The sequence below is a fragment of the Neovison vison genome, chromosome 1 (assembly GCF_020171115.1).
Source record: "Neovison vison isolate M4711 chromosome 1, ASM_NN_V1, whole genome shotgun sequence".
NCBI lineage: Eukaryota > Metazoa > Chordata > Mammalia > Carnivora > Mustelidae > Neogale > Neogale vison.
The window spans coordinates 139,553,241-139,580,519 of NC_058091.1; the positions used below are offsets into that span (position 1 = coordinate 139,553,241).

Below are 27,279 nucleotides of genomic sequence, written 5' to 3' on the forward strand. Positions count from 1 at the left end.
GCACCCCTCGGGGCGCACTGCCGGTCCGGGCGAAGGGGAAGCGCGCGGCGCGCGGCATGGGCTGCGGACCTTCCCAGACTGCTGAGGACCAGAGACGCGTGCCGGTGCCCAGGAAGGGCTGGGAAGAGGGATTTAAGGTAAAACAAGCAAACCCAACAACAAGCGGGCAAAAAGCCCTTTGCCACGCCTGGGAGCGGGGGAGGGGGGGGGTTGGCGACTGGAGTAAGCTGGGGCTGGGTCCGCCGGGGACTCGCAGCCCTCCCCGCTGGGAGCCGCTGTGTTCGCCGTGTTCACCTGCTGTCTTATCCAGGACTCATCCTGCCTCAGGACTAGCTTTGAGAGCCTTTTGTGGTTCAAGAACTTGAGATGGTGATCACCCCCCAGGGCAGAGGCCAGAGTAGAAGGTAGAGCTGTGCGTTCTGCCCAGAGCTGGGGTTGCTGGGGACTCTCAGGGGAGGGTTGGCGTGCGGAGGAGCTGCCCTACTTTATTGGCTTCCGGAAAGCGGGCCTTTGAGAATTACTTAGAGCTCAGAGATCCTGGAGGCCTTCTCTCTGGCTGAGCCCTACCGCTTACCTAACCCTGAGGACCCTAAGGCCCAGAGAGGCAGACGTTTCGCCTGAGGCTGCACAGCTTGGTTGGGGGCAGAGCTGGACATAGACTCTGATTTTCAAGAGTCTCATTCCAGTACTCTCTGCGCGCTCTCTCTCCTTCTCAAGGTTGCAAACCCCATAATTCTTCTGGAGACATGCAGGGGATTTTTTCCCGGGGTGCGGCGTGGAGGGATGAGGACCAGGATTTCCTCCCATCCTCACCGCCGTCCATATTGCACCAATGAAACTGGGAACCCGCAGAGCTATACCTTGGGGGGGGGGTCACCCAAAGATAACATTACCATATACCCTATCATCAAAAGTAGGACACTTCTAAGAGTGAAAAGGAACACTATTAACAAATTTGCCATGTCCGAGTGGAGCCCATACAGTCTGCGGGAAACCAGGACTTAGGGTCATCCCTGCAAAAGGGCATTTTTGGAGCAGCGGTCTAAAGTGCACACCTGTTTTTTAGCAGACAATGTGCGAGATACCAGTTGGTGCCCCTCGCAGCAGTACTGTGTGTGGTACACAGGCTGGGCTCTTGGGGCACATCAGTAGACAAACCAGAGACTCAGGCTTAGGACCTGGTGCGCACCCATCCTGACGCGATTTCTATTCCTTGACGACACTGTTCCTTTCTATCCCAGCTGCCTCGGTCTGAGTTTACGGCCCTCTCACCTCTTACGGGCTCTTCCTGCCTCTCCCACTGGCGTCCTCCCTACCCCATCTGTCTCCCACCCACACTGCCACCTCTGTTTCTAAGGAAAAATTCCCTGGAATGTGCAAAACCCCCTACACATGGTCCCACCGGTCTTCCTAGCCTCATCTTGTCCAGTGCCACACACTTGTGGCTCCCGGGTCTGCCGCAGGAGCCTGCGGTGCTCCCTTCCTCCACTCATCAACACTGTCCATGCTGTTCCCCATGCCATTCCCCCTTCCTGGAATGCCTTCCCAGGCTCCCATTTCCAGTTCACCTGAGGAATTCTTACTTACCTCCAGCACCGGGCCCAAACACTACTGCTGGGGCACTTCTCACGTGGTAAAGGTTTATTTAAAGCTCCTTCTGCTTCATAGATTAATTAACTTCTTGGAAACAATTTGGTCATCTTTATTACTCATTACTGCTTTGGGTTAATATACAGGAATACATTTCCCCCCTCTCTCCAAAAACTGTATTAATGTGGGGCACATGGTTCAGTCGGTTAAGTGTCTGCCTTTGGATCAGGTCATAATCCTGGGGTCCTGGGATCGATCCCAGGTCAGACTCCCTGCTCAGCGGGGATCCTGCTTCTCCCTCTGCCTCTAATCCTCCCCACTGCTTACGTGCTCACACCCTCTCAGAAAAAAAAAATACAATATTTTTTAAAAAACTATATTAACATGATTTAAAATATTAACCCATTGTGCTTTTATCTTTTTGTATGAAAAATCTTTTTTTTTTTTTTTAACTCTACGGGCATGATTACGAATAAGACTTCCATAGAAGGAAATTTCTACTCTCTGTGTTTCTTATCTGGCCACTACCCTTTGTTTCATTTTGTGGTTATTACTGAAAATTATTTTGTTGAGCAAGGGGAGGACAGAGCAGGTGGAAGGGATAAAAAAGCAATCCTTTCTGCATGTGAGATACACAGGGTTCTTCTAAGCCAAGCTTCCTCAGGCTTGGGAGGTTTCTGTATTTCTCCCTGAATTCCCTGGGTATGGAAGTCATGGTGTCTCCACTGGATTTTTGTCCAGTTTTCCCAACTGGTTTCCCTGGGTCCTCCCTGCCCACCCCCACCTGCCTTCCAGTTCTTCCTATTCATGACCTCCGGGGCAATCCTTCTACAGCAAAATCTGATTATGTCGTCATCTGTGGGCAAAGCAGTGACCAACTCATCAGGTAGGCACACAAGCCAGTGGTCAAGGAAGTCACCACCTCGGGTTGATTTCTGGGTTCACCGTGTGTTAGTGGTGTGAAGTGAACTTGGTCAAGTTATTGAGCATCTCTGTGCTTGAATATCCTTCTCTGTAACATGAGGGTACTACTAGTAATAGTTATTTCATAGAGTTATCGACGAAGGTGAAATTCATGTGAAATGATCCTACCAACGCCTGGCACGGACTAAGTGCCTAATAGGAAGTAGTACAATTGTTGTTATCATGAGATAATTTATGGGAGATAAATTCCCAAATCCTTAGCACGTCTTACCAGCCATCCTTGGGTCACATTCTCCAGCTTCATCTCCTCCTACACTCAGTCATGGTCAAACCTCGCTCCTTGTTGCTCCCCAAACTCCTTCCGTCTCTATCTCCATGCTTTTGCACCTGCTGTTTATCCTGCTGTTTATCCTCTCTTCACACTTTCCCTCTCCTCCTTTTCGGGTCACATAACAAATATGTACCCATCTTTCAGGACAACGTAAGACCCCTCTTCCTGCCCCTGCCCCTCCCCGCTACTGCCACCATGCTGGCAGAGTTGACCTTAGACCTTCTCCTACCATGTTTCAAAACATCTTATTGCATTCATTCATGTTCAGGTTTGCCTCCATCCTGAGTTACTACCTTCTTTGTCTTTGCGTCTCCTGTGCTCAGTACAATTTCCGATGCAGACAAACACTAACGAACATTTCTTGAGTGACTTCCATGTCCCTCCGGGCTCCTCCAGCTCCTTGGTATCTTCTTGTGTCCTAGTCGCGTAACTAGACTAACGACAGTCAGCAAGGAGGAAGTTCAGTATTAAAAGAGCCTGAAAATTGACTCAGAGTCGACTCATGCCTGTATCTCCTTCCCCACCCCTCCCCCAAGTACTTGACTTTGGAAATCTGATCCAGCAAAGGTGTGATTATTAATTAAACACTCTCTAGCTGTCGGAGAAGTGCTGCTTTTGCTAACTTCCTAAATGCACGGGCTGAGGGTTCTGTAGTTCAGCGGTGTCATTAAAATGAGATGAACGTGTTTGCTTGCATGAAATTTTTATGTTTCTTAATGGCACGACTTGAAAATATTCTGAATCGAACCTCCCGAGACCTGCCTACTGGCTTTCTCCTCACTTTTACCTTAGTCTAAAGGGGTAAAAAGACACGATAATAAAACAATGCCTGATAAGAAAAGCATGTGAAACTTTTCTCAGTTGGAGAAACGTTCTTCTGTATAATGAACTCCGAGTTTCTGGCTTATGATGAAAAGGAACAGATTAGATTGGAATAGACAATCTCTACGGACCCTTCACAGTTTTCCCCTGGTCTTTGACCAGGAAAGTCTTGTTTATCATCAGAATAAAAGGGACCAAGTGGCTTCTTCCACTTCAGATTCTTTTTTTAAAAAGATTATTTATTTATTTATTTGACCGAGATCACAAGTAGGCAGAGAGGCAGGCAGAGAGAGAGGGGGAGGCAGGCTCCTGGCTGAGCAGAGAGCCCGAAGTGGGGCTTGATCCCAGGACCCTGAGATCATGACCTGAGCCGAAGGCAGAGGCTTTAACCCACTGAGCCACCCAGGTGCCCCACCACTGCAGATTCCTAAAAGATGATATTTCTGAGTGGTTTTTGGTGGGTTGCTATTTGTTTTTATATTCATTAGATGTAAACTAGAAAAATCAAATTTTGAAGGATGCATTTTCCCTATATGTCGGTAAGACAAATATATTTATAAAATGCATCTGCCAATCACGTGATTTAAGGTTTCAGCTCAAGGGAGACTTGACAAGTGACTCCCTCCAAACTGCTTGGCAAATGCGTTTCTCAAAAGCTTTAGAACACAACCTAGGGTACCTCCAACCCAAAACAAACAAAACACAAAAACCAACTCTGTCTGTAGTTAAAAGTGATATCCTTTTTGGAATGCTGGTGATTCTCATGCATCCCATTAGCTTGGAATTCTCGGCTTTTCGATTCTGTCTATAATGATAAGATTTTATCCCTAGGACAATGCAGTATAAAATAGAACTGATACAAAATATAGAAACGTATTGATTCCTACCACAACTTCATCTCAAAGAAAGGATAAAACCTCCCACCCACCTCCCCAACCCCTCCCCAGCACGAAGGCACATAGGCTTCTCATTGGTGTGAAAATATAAACCTTGCATGCATTAAAAAGAAGAAATCTGTTTCGCCATATCCCCAAGGGGCATAGATAGAATTAATTTGTAAATATCATTGGTCTTTGAACTCTGTCTATTCTCAAGTCTAGGTTATGAAATTGGGTTAGAATTTCCAGAATGTGTTGCATATAGATAAGATATTTGAAAGACAGTCTCAGCTTTCCGAAGAGAAAAACCTTACATTTCTGCCCCGGAAACTGAAGGCTGGTGGATGTTGTTTTATGTCAAAAGATTGTGTTTCTTCTATTACCATTTAAGCTTTGGTCACTAACAGAGCTTAGTATATGTGCTGCCGAAGCGAGCACTGGTCACTAACAGAGCTTAAAGGCAGACTGGAAATAAGTATAAACGGATGAAGATCCTTGCTAAGGTCTGGGTTCATGGCTTTGATGAAGCCTTTGGGAGATCGTGAGGGGTTAAATATACTTAAATATACTCTGATTTGTCGACGGCAAAATATCTTTGTGAAAAGCCACCTTCGAGACCGAGAAATTCAAATTTGCTCTCAGCTCCAATATGGGCATTTTGTTTGTTGTGGTTAAATTTGTCAGAGTCTCCAATGGGAAATGTTCGATGGCAGAATTCATCCCAGTGTTTCACTTGGTGCCTTCCTAGCTTCAGAAAACTAAAGGTCTGAAAAGCAACACAAAGTTATAAAATCACCTGTCTTACCACCACTGCACATAATTGGTTTTTCATAGTTTATTTGGAAAGAGGGACAAGAATACCTACCATGATCTTTGCTTTACCTTCAGCATGAATTGTGAGCCCCTGAAAAAGCATCAGACTCCCCTTTTCCTTTGCTATATGTAACAATATGTGTTTATATATATGTGGGAAATATGGGTGCATAAATGTGTGTGTGCGTGCATGTGAGAGAGAGACACCCTGTCTGATATCATAGAATTATTATTATATAATAAAATAACAGTATGTCATATCTATAAAGACTTTTCCTGGGTCAGCTTACTGGACAGGGGCTGCACAGCAGTAACTGTGTCTGTGCAGAAAGACAAATGGAGAGAGAAAGAATAAGCACATAGTTGCTCTCGTGCTTTCTCCGTCTGCCATTTGTATTTTAGATCGATTGGCTTTTTGTTCGCTTACTTGTTTGTTTGATCCTTTGGTCGCTTTTTCATGCTTCCCGATGTTGTCTTGAAGAACAGAACCAATTAACTCTCAGCACGATGAAGTGATGTTGATTTAGCTGGAGTGATCATACTATGTTAGGATGGGGATGAGAAGCTATGTGAGTCTCCCTATGAACATAGGAGAATCCCTAATTGAATGACAAGAACCTGAGACAGGTTGGAGCTGCCGTGACCTACTGACTGCAATTTCTACTTAGCATCTGAGGGATTTCAGAGGACTTTGGAGAGCTTCCAGAAAGTGAACAAATGTGCTTACTTTTTTTTTTTTAATTTGTATGATTTTTATTGTGAGAGTACCAAGAGTTTCATGCTGATGTCCTGTTTTTCTAAATTAAATTTTCCCAAAGGAAATGCTTTCTCTCGAGTCCCTGAAGTTGTAACTTTGAACCAGAGAGACCTTATTTTAAATGGAAGTTCTGAGAAGTTCCTTTCTAATGTTTCTGGGCCCATCTCTTTACCCCAGGTTCATTGCCATTGTCCTAGTTCATGTTCAATCAGATCTCACTTGGGCAACCACAGTCATGTTCACTGACCACCCTGCTCTGTCCCTTCCTTGCTTCCTTCCACTCCCCCAGTTTGCACTAACCCCAGTGACTTTTCTAAAAACACACGCAAGATCATTTTATTTTGCTTCCATGTACAGTAATCCTATGAAGGATTCCTGGTCACATTTAAAATAAAATCAAATTCCTTGATTTCCCTTTCCCACCTCAACCCCTACCCCCTCTCTACCTCCACCTGTTTCTGCGCCACTGAAAATATTCAAGTTCAAACGCTCACAGTGCTGTTTCATACCCCCTTCTTTGTGTGTGCTTTGTCTCTGTCTAGAGTGACCTTTTCTTCTTGCCCACTGAAAGCTCATTCATCAAGACCCAATTCAAGAATCTTCTCTTCTTCAACATCTTCTGCTGCCCCAGCGAGATACAACATGGTACTAGTGTAGCAGGGCATTGCTGGAAATAGTGGGGGTTTGGAGATAGGATCCTGAGGACCTCTGAATACTCAGGGGAGAAGAAGAGCACCCGTGGGCCAACAATGTGAAATCAATAGACATGAGAAGAAGACCCAGAGGACAATGCTCATAGATGGTGCTTATGTTCTTAGGTCTCCTGGGGATACTGAGGAGGCTTCCTCTGGTATGTGTGTCTTAGATGCAGAAGAGGTTGGTCAATCAACCCAAGCAAGGAAAGAAGAGGCAGTGCTGAGAGGGAGGGGACAGGGGAGTTTAGACGCGATTGAAGAAAAAGTCTTCCTGAACAGACCGAAATTAGAACATGTTGCCTCTCCAAATAAATGACAGTTCTTTAAATTGAATTAATTTACCTTTTTGAAAAACTCACTACATTTTTTTTCTTACTTTTCTTCTTTTGCTGTGGACTATGAAAGATTGGATGTGGACCAGCATTTTGGAGTCACTGGTTTATTAAATCAAATATGGGCCCTTTTTTACAGTGTTTTGACCTATTTGCAAGTGATGGAATTGTAGTATGGAGAAATCGATATTCTTAAAAGGAAAAGGTGAGGTTGTAAGCCAGTGCAGGATTTATGGAGGACCCTCTGGAAACCAATATTCATAAAAAATGCGTACATCTTTGGACCTAGCATGTCCACATCTAGGGACATTGTTCTCTTGGAGTGATTGGGTGAGTTCACACTGATGTCTATGCACAGATATATGACGGCACTGTTCCTTATATTGAAAACATATATAGAATCACATATATAAACATATGTAGAAACACCTAGTTGGCATTGGTAGAAATTTGATTAAACAAGTTGTGACACATTGCATAATAGACCACACTCCAGTCGTCAACGAAATGACTGCTCCCCAACATTAAGTAGAATAAGGTAAATCAAAAAAGAAAAAAAAAAAGAATGAGGTAAATCTGTAATCTGTATACATTCACCTACATACACTGATATATAGTATATACACTGATGTACACTAATGTCTCTGATACATTGTTAATGAAAAAAACAGGTTACAGAAATATAATACAGTATCATTTAATGTATAACCTAATTTATTTTATTCACAAGTAGCTTTATTAAAATACAACCCACATGTCATACAACCCGCCCATTTAAAAGGCACAATCCATAGTCATCACCACAATCTAATTTTAGCGCATTTTTATACTCTCCACAAAAGAAACCACTATCCATTAGTGGCCAGTCTCCACATCCTAAGGAACCACAAAATCTCTACTCCATTTCTATTAATTTGCCTATTCTGAATTTTCAGTAAGTGGACAGCTCTTTGCGTCTGGCTTCCTTCAGTCAGCATAACATTTCAATTGTCACCTACATAGCACTTGAGGGCTTTATTTCTTTTTATTGCTCTATAATATTCTTTGGTCTGGATGGACCGCATTTTATTTATCCATTCATCTGTTGATGGATATTTGGGTTGTTTTTACTTTTTGAGATATTACAAATATGAATTTTGAACATTGATGTGCAAGGTTTTGTGCGGACATATGTTTTCATTTTGCTTGGGAATATATACCTAGAAGAGGTATTTTTGGATCAAATGCTAACTCTCTGTTTGGCTTTTTTTTTTTTAAAGATTTTATTTATTTGAGAGAGAGAGATACCTCGTGCACAAGCAGGGGAAGGGGCAGAGGGAGAGGGAGAAGCAGGCTCCCTGCTGAGCAGGGAGCACCATGTGGGATCATGAACTCAGCTGAAGGGAGATGCTGAAACACCTGAGCCCCCCAGGAGCCCCTCTGTTTGAGTTTTTGAGAAACCCTCAAACCATTTTCCAAAGTGGCTGCACCATTTACATTTCCAGGGCTTTGTACAAAATCTCCAAATTTCCCCCACATCCCTTATCATGTGGTTTTTTTTCCTTATAGTCATCCTGGCAGATGGGCGGTGGTATCTCCTTCTGGTCTGGATTTGCATCTCCTTAATGACCAATGATACTGAGCATCTTTTCATGTGCTAATTAGCCAATTCCAATTTGTTTTTAAAGATTCTGTTTCTTTGAACAAACACATCTGGGAAGTTATATACGGAGATGTTAATAGTGCTTTTGTCTAGGGAATGGTACTTACTTTCTACTGTGTTTCTGTATCATTCGGGTTCTACCAAAAGAACAGAACCAGGATTATGGCTGGCTGGCTGGTGAGATACATAGATGATAGATAGATAGATAACAAGGAATTAGCTTATGCAATTGGGGGCTGGCTAGGTAAGTCCAAAATCCACACAATGGCATAAGTGGTCAGAAAGGACAGGTTTGGGTTGAAAGTGCAGTCCACAGAATGAACTCCTCCTTCCTCAGGAAAACCTCAGTTCTACTCTTAAGGCCTTCAACTGACTGGATGAGGCCCACCCAGATTATCAAGGATACCCTCTTTCACTTAAACCGATTGGAGGCATTAACTACATTTACCACACACCTTCACAACAACGCCTAGACTCTGTTTGATGGAATAACCATGCTATAGACTAGCTTAGTTAACTCATAAAACCAATCATCACCAATTTCCTTCTGTATTATTTATTTTTACAATAAGTCTGTATTACATTTTTAATCAGCAAAAACAATAATGATACTTTCATTTTAAAAAAAAGACTTTTTCACACCGCAGTATCTTTACTTTTCACACTTGATGGATGTGTTCATCTTGGCGTCATGCGGGCGCCCAGCGTGGTAGCGTGTCCCTGACAGATTTGCTAGCAGATACTGTATCCATTTCTATTGCTGCTGTGACAAATTATCATACACTTGGTGGCTACAGCACAATTTCACTCTCTTCCCATTCTGGAGGTCTGAAGTCCAAAATCAGTTCCACTGGGCTCAAGTCAACGTGTTGGCGGGGTTGGTTCCTTTCAGGGGCTGCAGGAAAGAATCCTCTCCCTTGTGTGTCCCGGCTTCTAGAGCTGAATTCCTCCCATTCCTCGGCTGGTGGCCTTTCCTCTGTCTGCAGCTGATAGCATCTTCAATGCTTCTCAGCTTCCCGGGTGCATCCCCTTCTCCACTTCTGTAGCCGCATCTCCCTCCGCCTCCATCTCATAGGGACCCTCGTGGTTACACCTGGGTACTCCAGGATCACTGAGCCCACTCAGGGTCCTTAAACGCATCACACCCGCAAGCAAGCTAATATCTCCAGGGAGCTGGGGCCAGTCAGCCTCCACTACAGGTACCAGTTGGCTGAATATTCGCGAAGCAGACCTTGTGGTGTTGTTTCCATCTTCCAAGAAACCATCTTCCAATAGATCTTGACTCTCACATGGAGCCATTCCCTTTTCACAGGCTGATGTCGGAGGGACTCATTCCAGGGAGGACGGCAGGCCCCAGAAGGAAGCTGTGGTACCCGAGGACACTGGGAGCAGCCCCGACAGCCTGGAAAAACAGGCTCCATTGGGAAGCTTACCTGGCACCATACCAGAAACCTCCCCAGCTCTTAGTGAAAGAAACAGAAGAATAAATTCAGGTAACGGCCCTCATTTATATGAATCTCCACAAAATACTGTCTCTCTAAATATGTTGTATAACATATGTTAGCAACCCTTTTATGGACTAGGCAGTGTTCCAGATGGCAAAGACCTCATGTCTGACACATGAGGATGGAGCCTCAGGCCTTCATTCTGTAAATAAATAATACTAACCATTAATTTTCTTGTAGATGAAGTAATTAAAACCATCTTGATTTTTTCTTTTTTTCTTTTCTTTCTCCCCCCTCCCCTTGCCCCCCAAGAAAGGAGCCCTTGCTGGTGGTGGGAAACAGACCTTAGGCTTTGGTTACATTCCTGTGGACTTCTGCCATGTTCCCACCTTTCCAAGAGAAAGTTCTCCATTTACAAAAATATATGCAGCCTCCATCACATTGTTCCCCTGGTGTCTCCCATCCAAAGGATCAGCAAATATACAAAACAATCATCTTTCAAAAACACAGAAGAAGTCATTATGACCTGGTGTGCTCCTTAGAAACTATTTTGACTTTTCCCGTGGTTGGTCTTGCTTTCCTTGAGTTAACTTACACCCCCTTTCCCCGCCAACTCCCAGGGTTGATTTAAGATTGCCTAGTTACACTTGATCAGCCTCTGAAACAGATTGAACTCAATAGAACTCAAGGAAAAGTGCTCTGTTTTATTGGAGGGGAAGGCTTTCGTGCCATTCCTGACTGCTGTCCTTTCTTGCCCAGGCACATGTTAGAGTTGGAAGATAGGTGGGTTAGTAAATGAGATTCTTCTCCTTGGACTTTGGGGGCACACTCTCCTTATGATAGATTTCATATTAACCTTCACCTTGTGGGTCTGATGTGAGGAAGGAGATGGGGAATACAGCTGGGAAGCCTCCCCTCTCTCTCTGTGTCTGGCCAGCACGTACATTTTTTTTCTCGATGATAATTCCGTTGATGAGAATCCCTCTTAGACCGCGACACGGATGTTCAATGTCTATGGCGCTACAGATGGCAGACCGTCAGGGGCACGGGGACACAGGCGTACCCTCGGTCCGTCTGTCCAGCGGGGTAATGCTGACAGACACACCAGCCTGGGGAGGGAGTGAATTATTAAAGCAGGTGTTCCAAGATGTGGTGTAAATTAGTTTCCAGGAAAGCCATTCCCACCGAATGAGTAAGAACCAGTGCCCTACACTTTATATCTGTTCTCTGCCCAGTTTCTCCTCGGTCTCTTTTCTGGATCCCTGATCTGCCCATCTTTAGAGTATATTTGTTAAAAATTTCAAGCTTTACACTAACATTTCCTGTCTTTCCTTTAAAAAAAAAAAAAACTTCCTTGAGTTGGGGGAAATCAGAGAGGGAGACAAAGCATGAGAGACTGCGGACTCTGAGAAACAAACTGAGGGTTTGGGAAGGGAGAGGGGTGTGGGGTTGGGTGAGCCTGGTGGTGGGTATTAAGGAGGGTTCGTATTGCGTAGAGCACTGGGTGTGGTGCATAAACAACGAATTCTGGAACACTGAAAAGAAATAAAATAAAATGAAAAAAAAACTTTCTATTTTGAATAATTTCAGATTTGAGTAAAGTTGCATAAAACAAAGAATGCCTGTATTCTTTCCCCCCAGATTCCCCAAATGCTAACATTATACCACATTTGAATGTGATATAATTACAGGAATCACAGTCCCTCTCTCTCCCCCTTCCCTCACGCTCACTCTCTTTCTCTCTCTCTCTCTCTCTCTCTCTCTCACACACACACACACACACACAGAGGTTTTTTCTGAGAGCAAATCGCAGACATAATGACACTTTATTCTGAAGTACACCAGTGTATGTTTCCTAAAACAAGGGTATTCTCTGCATAATCACAGGACAAGGATCACAATCAGCAAATTACCCCTTATGCAGTACATATCTCATTTGCATATTTAAATTTTATCCATTGTCTCACAAATGTCCTTTATAAATAAATTTCAGGTTCAAGATCTAATCCAGGATCACATGGTTAATGTCGACATCATGCGGTGCTTTTCTCCTTTAATTTGGAGCCAGTCCCTCAGCTTTTCTTTGTCTTTTATCAGATTGATGTGTTTGGAGACATAAGCCATTACTTTACAGAAACTTCCTCAGTTTGTGCCTGGCTGATACTTCCTAATGATTAGCTTTGGGTTATCCATTTTTAGCAAAAATACCAAAAATGATATTATACCCTGCTTAGTACATCAAATCAAGGGTCATGCGATATCTGTATTTGACCTTTATTGCTTTTTCTTTGCCTTGCAAACGTTTTTTAATGTAAAATTTATCAAATTTTTTCTCTGAATCTGAAATTTGAGGCATAGTTAGAAAGCCTTTCCCTATGCCAGTGTTAAACAGGAATTCACCTACGTTTTCTTGTACAACTTTACTTTTGACACTTACGAAGAATTTCTAGCCTTGCGAGAAAACGCTAATCTGTACCTTAACTGCATAGGAAACAGACCCGTATGTTCATTTTTTTTTTTTAAAGATTTCATGTATTTATTTGACAGATAGAGATGACAAGTAGGCAGAGAGGCAGGCAGAGAGAGAGAGGGAAGCAGGCTCCCCACTGAGCAGAGAGCCTGATGCGGGACTCGATCCCAGGACCCCGAGATCATGACCCGAGCCGAAGGCAGCGTCTTAACCCACTGAGCCCCCCAGGCGTCCCCAGACCCGTATGTTCAGTAGGATGTCAAATTTGTAAAAGTAAAATCTGATATATCAATAGTGGTAATCTCTGAATGGTAAGAGGATGGACGCTTTTCTTTTCTTTTTTCTTCTTTTCTATACTTCCCAAGTTTACTCTGATAACCATGTATGACTTTATTTAATTTATTTTTTATTTATTTAATAATATTTTTATTTCTTTAATAAACTTTAATACATTATTATTTCTTTTTATTATTATTTATTATTATTATACAATAATTAATATGGTAATACATTACTATGTATTAACCAGAAAGAGGGGTCATGTCACTTTCCAACATCCCCCCAATTTTTTCAGCATCCCAAGAAATAACAAGGATTAGTTGGAAGACCTCCATAGTGCAGGGGTTTCTTTGTAGGCTGGTCACTGTCAATGTCAAGCCAGTATTTCGGACCCAGAAAAATAATTGATTGAGACAGTTCATTACATTTATTTCATAATCATTTTAATAATTGAATAATTGTATCATGTTAGTGACAGTCGTCAACTATGACGTTCTCATTAGACACATCCTGAGAGGGAAACGGACCACACAGTGGTCCTTGGGGAAGGAGGGCACCGAGGTGGGGGAGAACTTGGGGATTGAAGTCAGACATTCTTGGATTCAAACCCTAGTTGGTTCTCTTCCTGGCCATGTCACCGTCAGCAAGTAAATTCGCCGCTCTCATAGAGTTTATACAATAGGGATGATACTACCTCTCTCACAGAATTCACAACATTACAAGGGACATCTGGGTGGCTCCGTCCGTTAAGCATCTGCATTTGGCTCAGGTCATGATCCCAGGGTCCTGGGATCAAGTGCTGAGTCAGACTCCCTTGAGTCCCTGCTCAGTGGGAAGCCCGCTTCCCCCTCTCCCTCTGCCCCTCCCCACCACTCATCAGCTCACTCTCTCTCTCTCTGACAAATAAATAAATAAAATCTTTTTTTAAAATTCCCAATGTTACAAAGTATATAAAGGACATAAGATGGTACCAGGTACCTAAGTGCTCAGTAAATGGTGACTACTCTATTGACCCTTCCAAACAGGATCACCTTCTAAAAGAAAAAAAAAAAAATCCCCTTAATTCTTTGAAGAGGTTGTACCTCTAACTTTGTATTAAATTTTTCTCTATCGTTTCAAGCTTTCGTTTACTAGTTTACCTACTTGAAAGACATGCTTTACTGCTTTGTACCGAAAGGTATACAGCTTTTTAAAGTGAAAATTGAGTCTATTTCAAACACACGCAAGGTTAGAAGGCACAGCACTGGACGAGAAATGAGATTATTGACAATTCGCTGAAGTTACTTGCAGCGGTCTTAAAACAACAAGGTGAATATTCTGACGGGAGGAACATCTCACTGGCTGGTATGTGTGTGCCTGTGCATTTTTTCACCCCTTCCCGCTGCAAATCCATGAAAACTGTCTTTGTTAACCAGTGAGGGTAGACATTTTCATAAAAAGACTCTGTCCACTGGATGGAATGATTCGTGGTACCATCAGGACTTCCCGATGATTGCAAAACAGAAGAGAGCTCATTCCTGAGGACTCCTCCCTGCACCTTTGTTTAATAATGGGAATCCGTGAGGACAGATGTTTGCTTGCGTATTTGTAGAAATGGGTGGTTTTTGAATGGGGGGTCTCTCTCATCAGTGCGGTTTATAAAGGCTCCCCGAGAAACTGTTCCGGTGCTATTTTCGGAATCAGTCGTAAAAATGTAGCTGATACCGCTTGACTTCAATTGTGATTTAGTTCAAAGACTCTTTTCAAAAAGGCATACTCTTACTTACATAGCTTTAGCAGATGGCGTCACTGGAAACTCAAGGTTGCAGAACTAGAAGTCTCTTGGCAACATCCCACTGTTTATCCTTTGTATACAAAGCATAGAAACCAAACTGCAACTCCGAGGAGTCACTGAAAGGGTATCTCCTTCCTAACTGTGCTTCGTAATTAGCATAGAGAACCCACATAGTCATACTCAAGTGTATAAGTGTTGTTACAACAAAAAAGTAGTACATAGCAGCACATGAAAGACTTTTTGTTATGTTAATACAGGGCTTGCTAAGTAAACTGTATATTCTGCTGATGTGTATCCTCTGTAAGGACATTCAGAATTTGAACTTCAAACGATTCAAAGATTTATAGAATTGACACAGATACGTAGGTTAGAGAGTTGAGACAAAGATTTAGTTAAGTAATGTCATTTGTAAGGCATCCACTTAGCATCTGATTGATAAAATGTTCATGTTTACATTTCTATTCCTTCTTTCTTTCCCTGTAGACCTAGTGATGGATGGATCAATCCATAAACCCCAACCCCTAAAGACCCAAGAGCGACAGAAGTCATCGGATATTCTGGAGGAATTAATTGTCCAAGGAATAATACAGAGCCACAGCAAAGTATTTAAAAATGGAGAATCCTATGATGTCATGGCAAGTAATTCCATAATTAACATTAGTTTATAGTTAAAAATAGCTATAGAATAGGATCGATCGCGAATTACACTCCAATCTCTTTAAGTCACCACGCAGATTGTAGCATTTAGCTAAGCCAGTTTTTTCTCCCATAACTTCTCTCTCCTGTCTACACATCACCCTTCCCTCAGGAAGTGCCTTAATCATTTTTTCAAGTTTATATATTTAAGCAATCTCTACGTCCAATGTGAGCCTTGAAACACAACCCCAGGACCAAGACCTTCATGGTCCACTGACTGAGCCGTCGTGGTACCCCAAGAATGCCCTAATCATCAATTATTAATGAAGTCAATAAAACATCTTGGATTTTACTGAATTTGAGAGACAGTAAGCCCCGCTGAATATCCTGCCTTCATTCTTTGAATAATTTTTATTAAGCATTACCTATGTACTAGGTATTATGACTATAAACTGGAACCCAATTTCTATAATAGGAAAATACACCTAAATGCCAAAGCTAGAATAGATAGTCTTCCATACACACTAAGGTCCAACATGAGGAAACAAATACAATGATGAAAATCTTCATACTCTTATTTTTTTTTTCTTTGTTGATTCATCTTGACGAACTGATCATCGTTTTTCCTTAGTGTGGGCAGTATTTTTACTTAGATTTTAACTGGTTGTGGGCCAAGTCTTGAGTCCTTCATTTTTTAATAAGTTCTAGCTAAGCCCCTGAAGAGGATGGCAGATGTTGTTGTTGTGGTTTTCGTCTGTTTTCTTGTTTGTTTAACCAAAGCTCCCAGAAAGCCCCCCATCGTCCTAGAAAAGATGAAAAGAAGAATTGAGAGAGAAAAGAAGCCTAAGGAGAAATGAGGAAGAAAGAAAAGAAAGACACAAAAATGATGGAAATAGGGACCAGCAGGAACATTTTGTTTTAAGATTTTATTTATTTGACAGAGAGAGACACAGAGAGGGAACAAAGCAGTGGGAGAGGGAGAAGCAGGCTTCCTGCTCAGCAGGGAGCCTGATCCCAGGACCCCCAGATCATGACCCAAGTGGAAGGTAGATGCTTAAGGACCGAGTCACCCAGGCGCCCCACCAGAAGGAACATTAAAGGCTCTGGATGGCTGCCCATCTTGGTCCTGTAGGGAAAATAACCAACTGGGAATAAAAAAGATGCATTATTTAAATTAAGTTTGCCACCTCGACCAAGTCACTTAAGGGTTTGAATAAAGGTAATTTCCTTCTCTGCATGTAGGAAATGCTGAGAACTCATGAATAAAAGCCAAAGTGGCATTCTCTTTTGAAGAAGGAAAATACGAAGGTATTTGGGGAAAAGAGAAGAGATTGCTAAACCTCATGAATGATATGATCAGGTTGCCAGGAGGAAGAGGGCGTAGGGGGCAGGGGAAGGTAAAAATAGATTATATAATGGAAAAGATAACGTCAGTGGAATGACAGTTTACATCTGGGCAACGCTATTGTGATACGAGGCACTTTAGGATACTCGATCTGATAGGAAAGTACGAGAAGATGGGTCTTTAACATGGAAAAGGAGGGCAGAGAGATTCTTTTCTAGCTGTAAGTGAGTCTCTGGCGGTCAGAAAAAAGGAATGTGTCAAAAGGAAAACGACAGGAGAGCGATCTGGAGAAGGAAGGATTGTGGAAACTTTGAGTAGCGAAGCGATGCCTTCTTTGGGGAAATGCTGTGGAACCCCAGTGCTAACGGCAGTGGGAACAGCATTAAAAGGTTGGTCACAGATGAATGAATTCAGACTGAGACCTTACAAGGGCACCAGCAGGGTTAAGTAATATCAACTAAATCGTGAAAGAAATGTATCTATTGAAGAATGAAAACTATGGGCTTGACTTTCAATAGCATCATTAGGTGAGCCCCAGATGAAGCCTGCGTTTATATTATAGAGAAATTGAATGATTATCAGGAACCTAGCTGGACTGTTCTCAAAAAAGATCTGAAGTTGACGGGACCACAGAGGTAGGCGAGAATCACACATTTTGTTTCTTTTGTTTTTTGCTTTGTACGATGTCCCAGTATAATCCACACGTGCAACAACACAGCTCTGTGTTTTATCGCCTTGGGCTGTGGTCCTAAACCTGGCTGCACATTCTAGTCACCTAGCAAGCTTTCAAAAAATCCCAGTGCCTAGGTCCCTCCTGAGACTAGTGGCATGGGGGGAGCCCTGGCTGTAGTGTCCCTAGGTGATTCTGGTGGGCAGCCCAGGCAAAGAACCACTGCCCTGAGCTTTCTACCAATGTGGACACAAAGCCTTCAAGTTCATCATAAAGCTGGAAAGGGTTAAAGCTTTTGAAACTGAATTCCTATTCATTATGAAAAAGAATTCTAAAGTATTCCTGAAAATATGTCATAATGGTATGTATATATTAATAGTATAAAAATACAATAAATATATAATATATTAATATTATAATTATTAAATATTGTATTATAATAAATTACAATGTTATATAAATATTATATTATTATAACTATAATATATAAAGGTATTTTGTATTATATTATAACTATGATTATTATTACACGTTATATGTAATTATATGATTATTATTATAATGCCATAACACATTTCCAGGTAGAGAACTAAGGGTATACTCAGGAACATATGGAAATGAAGGAGAGATACAATTGGTCAGTGTCTCAGGTAAAGTCTCTCAATTCAGGGATAGCTGAGAACATATCAGACACCAGGGGTCTTAATATTTTAGGAAAAGTTAGGAGCCAGTGTAAAAAGATGAGTGAATACTGAAAGGGGGAACATATTAAGAACGGAAATATTGTTAGACAGTTCATATTTTTAACTATCAAATATCTAATAATAGTTAATTGGATCATACTTTTATTTATACTATCAGACTTAATTAGATAGTTAATTGAATCATACTTTTAACTCTCCAAAATTTAATATTTGTTGAGGGGGGAAAAAAAGAACAGATGATAAAATTGGCTAAAAAAAAACAAACAAACCAAAAGGGATGTTAATACCAGCAGTTACTAGGATGTGATGAAGCCAATGAGAAATTGTAACACAATTTCTTCATCGATCCCAAAAAAATCATTTAAATCAAATATTAGGGAGGAATGGAATAATAAATGTGAGAATACTGGGGCTCCTGGGTGGTTCAGTGGGTTAAGCCTCTGCCTTCAGCTCAGGTCATGATCCCAGGGTGCAGGGATCAAGCGTGGGTCGTCTACTCAGCAGGGAGCCTGCTTCCTCCTCTCTCTGCCTGCCTCTCTGCCTACTTGTGATCTCTGTCAAAAAAATAAAAATAAAATCTTAAAAATAAATAAATAAATGTGAGAATACTTTAAAAACAAGACTTCTTGTGTAGACCAAGTGTGTAAATATACGGGAATGTTAGATCTGTCCCCTTCTGCAATTCGGTTCTCATGTAGAGGGAAATGTAAGAAAAGGTTTTGTAAAGTGAGGGTCCTCCACTCATCTGCTGTATTGGGGACCCCCTCCTCCTTGGGCCAGTCTCTCTCTGGAGGTCCACAGCAGTATCTGTCCCCCAGAGGGCCCCATTCATTTTTTTTTCCTTAATTTTTCTCATTTGCTTGTTGGCAAATACTACAGCAGTTTCGTAGTGACCCCCTCTCCCAGATAACATGCTTTCCAGCAGATTCATACGAATAGAATTTACCCTCACTCCGAAGAAATTACAATGATATATATGTAAGGTAAATACCAGACTAAGTGAATCTTTCAGTATACTTTAAAACATTCTAAAGAGACTTAAGTGGCTGTATTATAAATATGTACGGACTTTATATACACATGAAACTCTGTGTCTGGTTGGTATGGATCTCTACAAGAGTTGTAATGGGCTCTTGTTTATCCACCTAGGCATTATCCACTTGAGATGTTTTTTTCTCCCAAACTCCTTTGCCCCCCTCCCTTAGCCCACCCATGATCTCCAAACACAAGACTCTGATTTCTCCATTGACTCCTTCTTCTGTGGCCAAAGTTGCCTCCGGGCCACGTCTGCGCTTGGTATCCTTCCGTAGAGTGAGGGAGTTGGTTATCTTGCCTCAGCGTCTCTAATGTTATTTGTTGAACCTCATGGGGAGTTTTTTTTTTAAGGAGGAGGATGTGGACTGATAAGACAAATGTCAGCCAACGCTGTGGCCTGGCTGGGGGCGGGGGGGGGGGGGCGTCTCACGGGGAGGGAGCAGGACTGCCAGGAAGCTCCGACCCGTTCTGTGCACACAACTCTGGTGACGGAACTTAGCCAGGGGAGTTCATCTGTGGGTCAACAGTTACTTTGGGAGGCTCTGAGGAACGCACAGTGGCTGCAGGAAGAATTATACATATACAAGCAAGGAGGGCTGAAAAGATCCAAACCTTATCACACCATCTTTGGGTGGGGCAGTCCTCTGCTGGTGTTCTTTCTTTCTTTTTTTTTTTTTTAAGATTTTATTCATTTATTTGACAGAGGTCACAAGTAGGCAGAGAGGCAGGCAGAGAGAGAGGAGGAAGCAGGCTCTCTGCTGAGCAGAGCCCACCACCCTGGGTTCATGACCTGAGCCAAAGACAGAGGCTTAACCCACTGAGCCACCCAGGTGCCCCCTCTGCTGGTATTCTTAAAGAAAATCATTGACCTAGCAACTTCTATAGTTGGTTGTTTTGTTTTTTTTTTTTTAAGATTTTATTTATTTATTTGATGGAGAGATCACAAGTATGCAGAGAGGCAGGCAGGGGGGGTAGGAAGCAGGCTCCCTGCTGAGCAGAGAGCCCGATGCAGGGCTCCATGCCAGGACCCTGAGATCATGACCCGAGCTGAAGGCAGAGGCTTAACCTACTGAGCCACCCAGGTGCCCCAACTTCTATAGGTTTTAAAGTCAATTTTTTCTTTTTCTTTTTTTTGAGTTTCTATGACTCACTCCTCTCTGAGTGTATCACTGTTATTTTCAAGCGCCGAGAGTTGATAAATCCTGGCTTCAGGAAATCCAGTGGGAAAGAATACAGATACTTTCCCTTAGGTCTTTCAAGGCTTTTATTTCAATTGTCAGACTCAGAAAAGGATGAGGGCTGCACAGGGAGGTTCATTTCCGGAAGCAGGAGGAAGTATTTGATTTTGTATGTATGGTCCGGGATAAAGCCAAGGGAAGAGTCCACCCAGACCGGAAATCCCAAGTCTCAGAACTACTGTCTACGACTTTAGTCAAGATGCCGACTCCCATGGGAAGCCTCAGAGAGTCTTTCTTCACTGAATCTGGGATTACCATTGCATGTTCTTTTAGCCCTCTGTGAGTGAACTTCCCAAAAAAACTGTTTTCATACTAATTTCACAGTATCTTTAGCTGAACCACTACAGCAAGAACGTCCCTCTTCACAGCAAATGGCTTTTGCCAGCAGGGAGCCCGAGAGCCAATTGTCATAAAAATAATACAGTGATGGGGGAGGGGAAGCTTGCTTTGACAAACATCCCACGGTTTTCATGTAGTGAAAAACTTCTCACCACATAAAACTGTCTGATGGCTGTAACTGAGCCAAAACTTCAACAAATGTTTCCTCCTAAAAGGCTTTCCGAGAATCATGGTTCTTAAAGCTGGAAGGAACCCTAGTGGTCCTCAGCGTCCTCACTATTTCTACGTGAGAGAAAAGAGAGTACAAAGAGGTGACTTGTCTCGGGTGATACCATGGGTATTAGTGGTCGGCAGGTTAAAGCCCAGGCCTCCAGCTGGCCCCCAGGATTCAGGTTCCCATTCCCACGCTTCAAGACAAATACTATAACTTGGTGATGATTCTGTGGGCTGTCACTGAAAAAAGTCACCGCTTGAAGACAAGAACAGACATCTCTCCAAAGACATCCGGATGGCCAGCAGACACATGAAGAGATGCTCAACATCACTCATCATCAGGGAAATACAAATCAAAACCACAATGAGGTATCACCTCAGACCCGTCAGAATGGCTAAAATCAAAAATACAAGAAACCACAGGTGTTGGGGAGGATGTGGATGAAAAGGAACCTTCGGGTACTGTTGGCGAGAATGCAAACCAGTACAGCCAATGTGGAAAATAGTATGGAGGTTCTTCAAAAAGTTAAAAATAGAACCTCCCTAGTCTCCAGTAATCGTACTACTGGGTATTTACTCAAAAAAATACAAAAATACTAATTCAGAGGGATACATGCTTCCCAATGTTTATAGCAGCATTATTTACAGTAGCCAAACTATGGAAATGGCCCAAGTACCCATTGACTGATGAATGGATAAAGAAGACGTGGTGTAAATACACAATGAAATATTCCTCAGCCATCAAAAAGAATGAAATGTTGCCATTGGCGACGGCATGGATGGAGCTAGAGAGTATAGTACCAAGCGAAGTAAGTCTGAGAAAGACAGATACCATATGATTTCACTCATATGTGGAACATAAGAAACAAAACAAATGGGCAAAGGAAAAAAAAAAGGAGAGAGAAATAATCCAAGAGACACTCTGAACTATAGAGACTAGACTGATAGTTATTAGAGGGGAAGTGGGTGGGGGGTGGGGGATGGGGAAATAGGGGAAGGGGATTAAGGAGGGATTAATTGTGACAAGCACTGGGTGTTGTATGGAAGTGTTGAATCACTCTATTGTACACCTGAAACTAATATTACACTGTATTTTAACTGTACTGGAATTAACATTTTTAAAAACTTCATTTAAAAAGTCACTCCTTTCACTGAATGAAATGTAATTACCCTTTCCTGTGTAATTACTGATACCTCCTTGAAAAAGAAAATCCTGTGAAATAAGTATTATTAAGCCCATTTTTAAAGAGATGAAAGCAAGATTTACAGAGCTGAAGAACTCAGGCAAAAACACACCATGGCCAAGCCAGGGCTCAAACCTAGGTCTGAGTCTTGGTTTGGTATCTTTTTCTATTGTGCTAGACCTCTTCTCTGTTGGAAGTATTTTCAGCATGGGCAGTCTTATAGTATAAAGAGACAGTCTTTTAGATATTTCAATGGATATCACTAGTTCCTTTTCTTTAAAAGTCTTTAGAGATGGGGCACCTGGGTGGCTCAGTTGGTTAAGCGTCTGCCTTCGGCTCAGGTCATGATCTCAGGGTCCTGGGATCAAGCCCCACATCAGGCTCTCTGCTCAGCAAATAGCCTACTTTCCTCTCTCTCTCTCTCTCTCTCTCTCTCTCTGCCTGCTGCTCTGCCTACTTGTGATCTCTCTTTCTTGGTCAAATAAATTTTTAAAATCCTTAAAAATTTAAAAATTAAAAAATAGAAGTCTTTAGAGAAATTACCTAGGACAAATCAGTTTATTTATAACGAAACCCCAGAGTTCACTGGGACCTTCCCCAGTTGTCATAAATCTATATATTCTGACCCAGTTGTCATAAATCTATATATTCTGACCTAGATGTCCATCATAAATTAAGAGAAGAAGGCAAATTGCAGAACCTGGTGAGGGCATAATCTTATTTACGTTTGGTTTAATGTTACAGATGTACTACACATACATATGTATATAAATATATGCACATAGAGAATTCTGGCAGGACACATACCAAACTTTTTAAAATAGTTCATGCTGACGAATACAACTGGGGACCAGGTGGTTTAAACAGAAGCCTGGGAAACTATTTCTGTATTGCTTTACTTCTTCATGACCAATGTATGTTATAAAAAATTAATTTTTAGGGGCACCTGGATGGCTCAGTCAGTTAGAAAGCAGAAGCTTTCAGCTCAGGTCATGATCTCAGGGTCCTGGGACTCAGCCCCGCATGGGTGTCTACACAGCGGGGAGTCTGTCTCTCCCTCTCCCTCTGCCCCTACCCCTGCTGGGCTCTCTCTCACTCCCTCAAATAAATAAATAAATAATTTTAAAAATTGATTTTTAAAAAGAGAAAACATGTATGTTAAAACTTTCTTTAAAAACCCTTTACAGGGGCACCTGGGTGGCTCAGTGGGTTGGGCCTCTGCCTTCGGCTCGGGTCATGGTCCCAGGGTCCTGGGATCAAGCCCTGAGTTGGGCTCTTTGCTCAGTGGGGAGCCTGCTTCCCCCTCTCTGCCTACTTGTGATCTCTGTCTGTCAAATAAATAAATAAAATCTTTAAAAAAAAAACAAAAAACCTTTACAATCCTTTTTATAAGTAGAAATTAATCAGAAAGTCATTATCCCATCACTTTAAACTCCAGAAAGGGTAGTCAGTCACATGAAAGAGTCAGGGATTTTTCCTAACGTCATGAAAACATTCTCGAAGTCTTCTGATGGCAAAGGCCAGCCCACGGTCGCTGCTCAGCAATTGTTAATTCTCTCCTCGGTGAGACCCAGAGTACTAAAACCCTATCTCGGTCCGAAATGAAAGGTGTTTGTAGCCCGCAGCATTTACAAAATTATCAAATTTAACTTTTTTTTTTTTAAGATTTTATTTATTTATTTGACAGACAGAGATCACAAGTAGGCAGAGAGGCAGGCAGAGAGGAGGAAGCAGGCTCCCCGCAGAGCAGAGAGCCCGATGCGGGGCTCGATCCCAGGACCTGAGATCATGACCTGAGCCGAAGGCAGCGGCTCAACCCACTGAGCCACCCAGGCACCCCTAACTTTTTATTTTTACCTTGAACTACACATTCATCACTCGTCTGCCTCCTTTCCTTTCTCTGCCTTAGGTTTCTTCTCCAGAATGTTTTCTTTTCCTGAATCCTCTTCCAGCTCCTGAACGTCCTCGCATTCTTTGATGGGTTTCAGGAAGAGCCTGTTTTTGTCATTAGTTTGGGGTTTTTTTCCTAGACAGCTAATAGACCTTTTTTTTTTTTTTTTTTTTTTTTTTTTTTTTAGGACTTAGTTCTCTTGTTCCCAGCATTCACATGGTGGTCTTTAACTCTGCCAAAATACCTGTTTAGATTTTTAGGACTAATCTTTTACACCGTGTGCATGCCACCTTTCCTGGATCTCCCCTCCACCCCCTGAATAATGTCTGTTTCTCCCTTTTGAAAACTGTCTTCCTCCAGGTGAACACGACGCCGCTGAGAAAGCCGCCGGCCAGGCTGAAGAAGCTTAAGATCAAACAGGAAGCAAAGGCTTTCACAATGAATGACCTGGACGAGAAGATGCGGGCAGTGGAGAGGCGCAGGAAGGTCCCCGATCTCACCCCTGAGCAGGGCTGCCCGCCGAAAATGCACCCACATAGGCGTTTCCTAACTGCTGCTTTAGGGTTCAGATCAAGTACTGGAGTGATCTGTAGGCTTTCTGGGCTGTGTCATTTTCCTTTAATTCTCTTTGTGGGGTGCAGGAGTAAAGCATCCTGAAGCTGGCTGAATACTGGCCCCATCCAGGTAGCCTCAGGAAACACGGTTCACTTCTGAGTGTGGGGTCTGCTTTATTGGGAAAAAGAAAACCTCAGCTGGAGTGGGGGTGGGAGGAGGCGTCGGGGGCAGGGGAAGAGGGCAGGAGATGAGGGAGGCCGTGTAGAGGACACCCAGTCTCTATCACCCTGTGTCCCCCATCCTGCTGGAAGCAGCTTTCACAGCTGTGGGCTGCCGACCTCTGCCTCCATCTCCCTACCTGGCCGACCTCTCCCATCCCCTACCTGGGAAAGCAAGGGCCATCCAGGAGCTCCAGGAGGGGAGGGAGTGTGTCTGTCCTCAGCAGTGCCTCGGCCGGTGTTTGTGGAGGGACTGAATGATGGCACAGCCCAGCCATGCGGGTTCATGTCAGGCATAGGCATGAGGAAGTTATCTGGGCTCATTTTGCTTCTTTAATACTGCTTTTCAGACTAAAGAAGAAGACATAAGAAAAAGGCTAAGGAGTGACCGACTTCTGTCTCCGGCCAGTCACCCGGGTGCCACGGAACCCGGTGGGGCTGAGGTTCCCTTTGCCAAAGGACCCCACGAGATGACTTCTGGCCTCTTGGAGCCAGCGCATCTGCAGGGAGCAAAGCCCTTGAAGAGGAAGAACAGCGATGCAGCCTCCGGTGGAAGGAACTTCAGTTGTGAAAGCCTCGGGGTGGTGGAGTCAGACCGGTCCTACAACCAAGCAGACGATGCCTTTGAATGAAGCCATCTTCCGCGAAGTGCGTGAAAAGGCAGAATTCCCCCCAGCTGGGACCATCCTCCTCCGTGGCTGTGTGCTCTCTGGCGGCCTGACCTCACCCCCTGGGACGCGCCGTGGGTGGAGGGATGGTTGTGTAACCTGCAGGGGCTGAGCCGAGCGGAGGAAATGAAATGCCAACGCTAGCAAAAGGGAAAAAACCGAGACGATCTGACTAGCTTCCATATGACGCCGTTGGCATCCTCCTCCGGTGTGGCTTCGAGCATCGTGAAGACGTCTTGATGAATACTTTCCAGCCTACATCACCCTGCCTGTGCCAGATGAAACCCTTCTCTTTGGCTCCGGGTCCTTGGCTATGCCCATCCTCTGAGGGTCCCTTCAGACCAAATGCACGGATGTGTATTCTGTATTTTCATGATCTGTAGGCTTCTTATCGGTAGAGTTTAGTTTTGTTTTGTTTTTTTAACTCTCTTTGTGTGGTGAGGGATTAAAGCTGTATCTTGAAGCTGGTTGAATAATAGTTTCATGCGTATTAGCGTAAGCTAGCAATATCCAATTCTTGAGAATTAAATATGAAAAAAGAAAAAACTTCTCTTGGGTCTAGGGGCTAAGAGGATGTCCAGGTGGCAGGGGGTGTGGGGGGAGGGGGACTGGGAGGACACCCTCATGTCAGTGCCTTACTTCCCTGTGGGCTCTCTGAGCTGAGTTTGCTGGCCCTTATCTTACTGGAATTAGGCTTGGTTCTTCCCTCTGCTTTACCATCCACATCCAATCACTGACCAGGTCAGATGCGTCTCCATTCTGAAGATCTCCCCTCCCTTGTCACCACTCAACTATCATTCAACTGAATCACAACTTTTGTTGCTCTTCCAACCACAGTGCTCTGGTTAAAACCCTCTCTTGGCCTCCGTGCGCTGTCATGATAGAGTCCAGACTCTTTTCCGTGGCTGGTAAGGATCTCCACTCTCCCACGCTCCTGCACTGAACTTTTAGTTCCTAAACTCAGCGCACCCTGCCTAGCCTGGGGGTCTCTGCACGTGTAGATCCCCCCTTTCCCTCTCTCCTTCCTGCTACTTGAGCTGATTGATGCCCTCTTGTTGTTCATCCACTCAGACCGCTTCCTCCAAAGCTCCTGGTCTGGGTTGGTGCCCTTCCCCCATAGTTGCCTCTTGGCACTCTGGGTGACTTGTCTCTGCACTTGCCACCCTGGTTTGCAACTGTTCGAGTCAATGTATCCAGACATCTTCCAGAAACAGGATAGCTCCAGAAGTGGGGAACCGCCTGCTGGGGGCAGTGCCACTGACCAGAGGACCACATGTCACCTCCTGCTTATGCTCTCCCTTTGGGATATTGTGTTCCTATAGTCTACAGGACTGAGAACTCTTGCAGTCCGTGAGGCATGATGGGGGGTGGGGTTTCTTTCAAAACTCATTCCAGAACAAATCCCATCAGAACCTTTAAGAGCATCCTTCAAACCCTCTGACATGGGGAGCCCTGGGCCAGGACTCTCTGTGTTCCCGTGACCTTATATGTTAATTCAGGATAACCACCTTTATGAAATCGTACCAAATGAAATAATGAGTTTAAAAGTACTCCATTTAATCCTCCGTGACCCCCCCAAAATTTAAAAAAAACACACCAAACATACAGATAAGAAGAGTATATAGATCATTAAAATGGCATCTGGAATATGCTATAACGTTATAGAATATTATTTATATAAAATTCCTTGCCAGCAACACAATGTTTTCTAAATCCAGTGTCTTGAGATTTTCCTCTGGAGATTATCTTGTGGTGACATTGTGCTCATCTTAGAAAAATATCAGAGTAGCTAACATGACTGCACTAGGCCACTTAGGAAAGGATTTGGGTA

General features: G+C 43.2%; 1 protein-coding gene across 1 annotated transcript; it reads left to right on the forward strand.

Moving 5' to 3' along the window:
* Positions 1–25,832, forward strand: STMND1 (stathmin domain containing 1). The gene is made up of 5 exons (XM_044238594.1): positions 1–137; positions 10,097–10,277; positions 15,236–15,387; positions 24,368–24,493; positions 25,131–25,832. The coding sequence occupies exons 1-5, from the start codon at positions 57–59 to the stop codon at positions 25,410–25,412; spliced, it is 822 nt and encodes a 273-aa protein (XP_044094529.1). The 5' UTR covers positions 1–56; the 3' UTR covers positions 25,413–25,832.
* Positions 25,833–27,279: the final 1,447 nt, after the last annotated feature.

Bases quoted from the DNA above. Each gene is read 5' to 3' on its own strand.
- STMND1 (XM_044238594.1), top strand. From the start codon at position 57: ATGGGCTGCGGACCTTCCCAGACTGCTGAGGACCAGAGACGCGTGCCG. The intron at 138-10,096 runs GTAAAACAAGCA...CCCTTTTCACAG, and splicing joins GCTGGGAAGAGGGATTTAAG to GCTGATGTCGGAGGGACTCA. The intron at 15,388-24,367 runs GCAAGTAATTCC...GTCTTCCTCCAG, and splicing joins GAGAATCCTATGATGTCATG to GTGAACACGACGCCGCTGAG.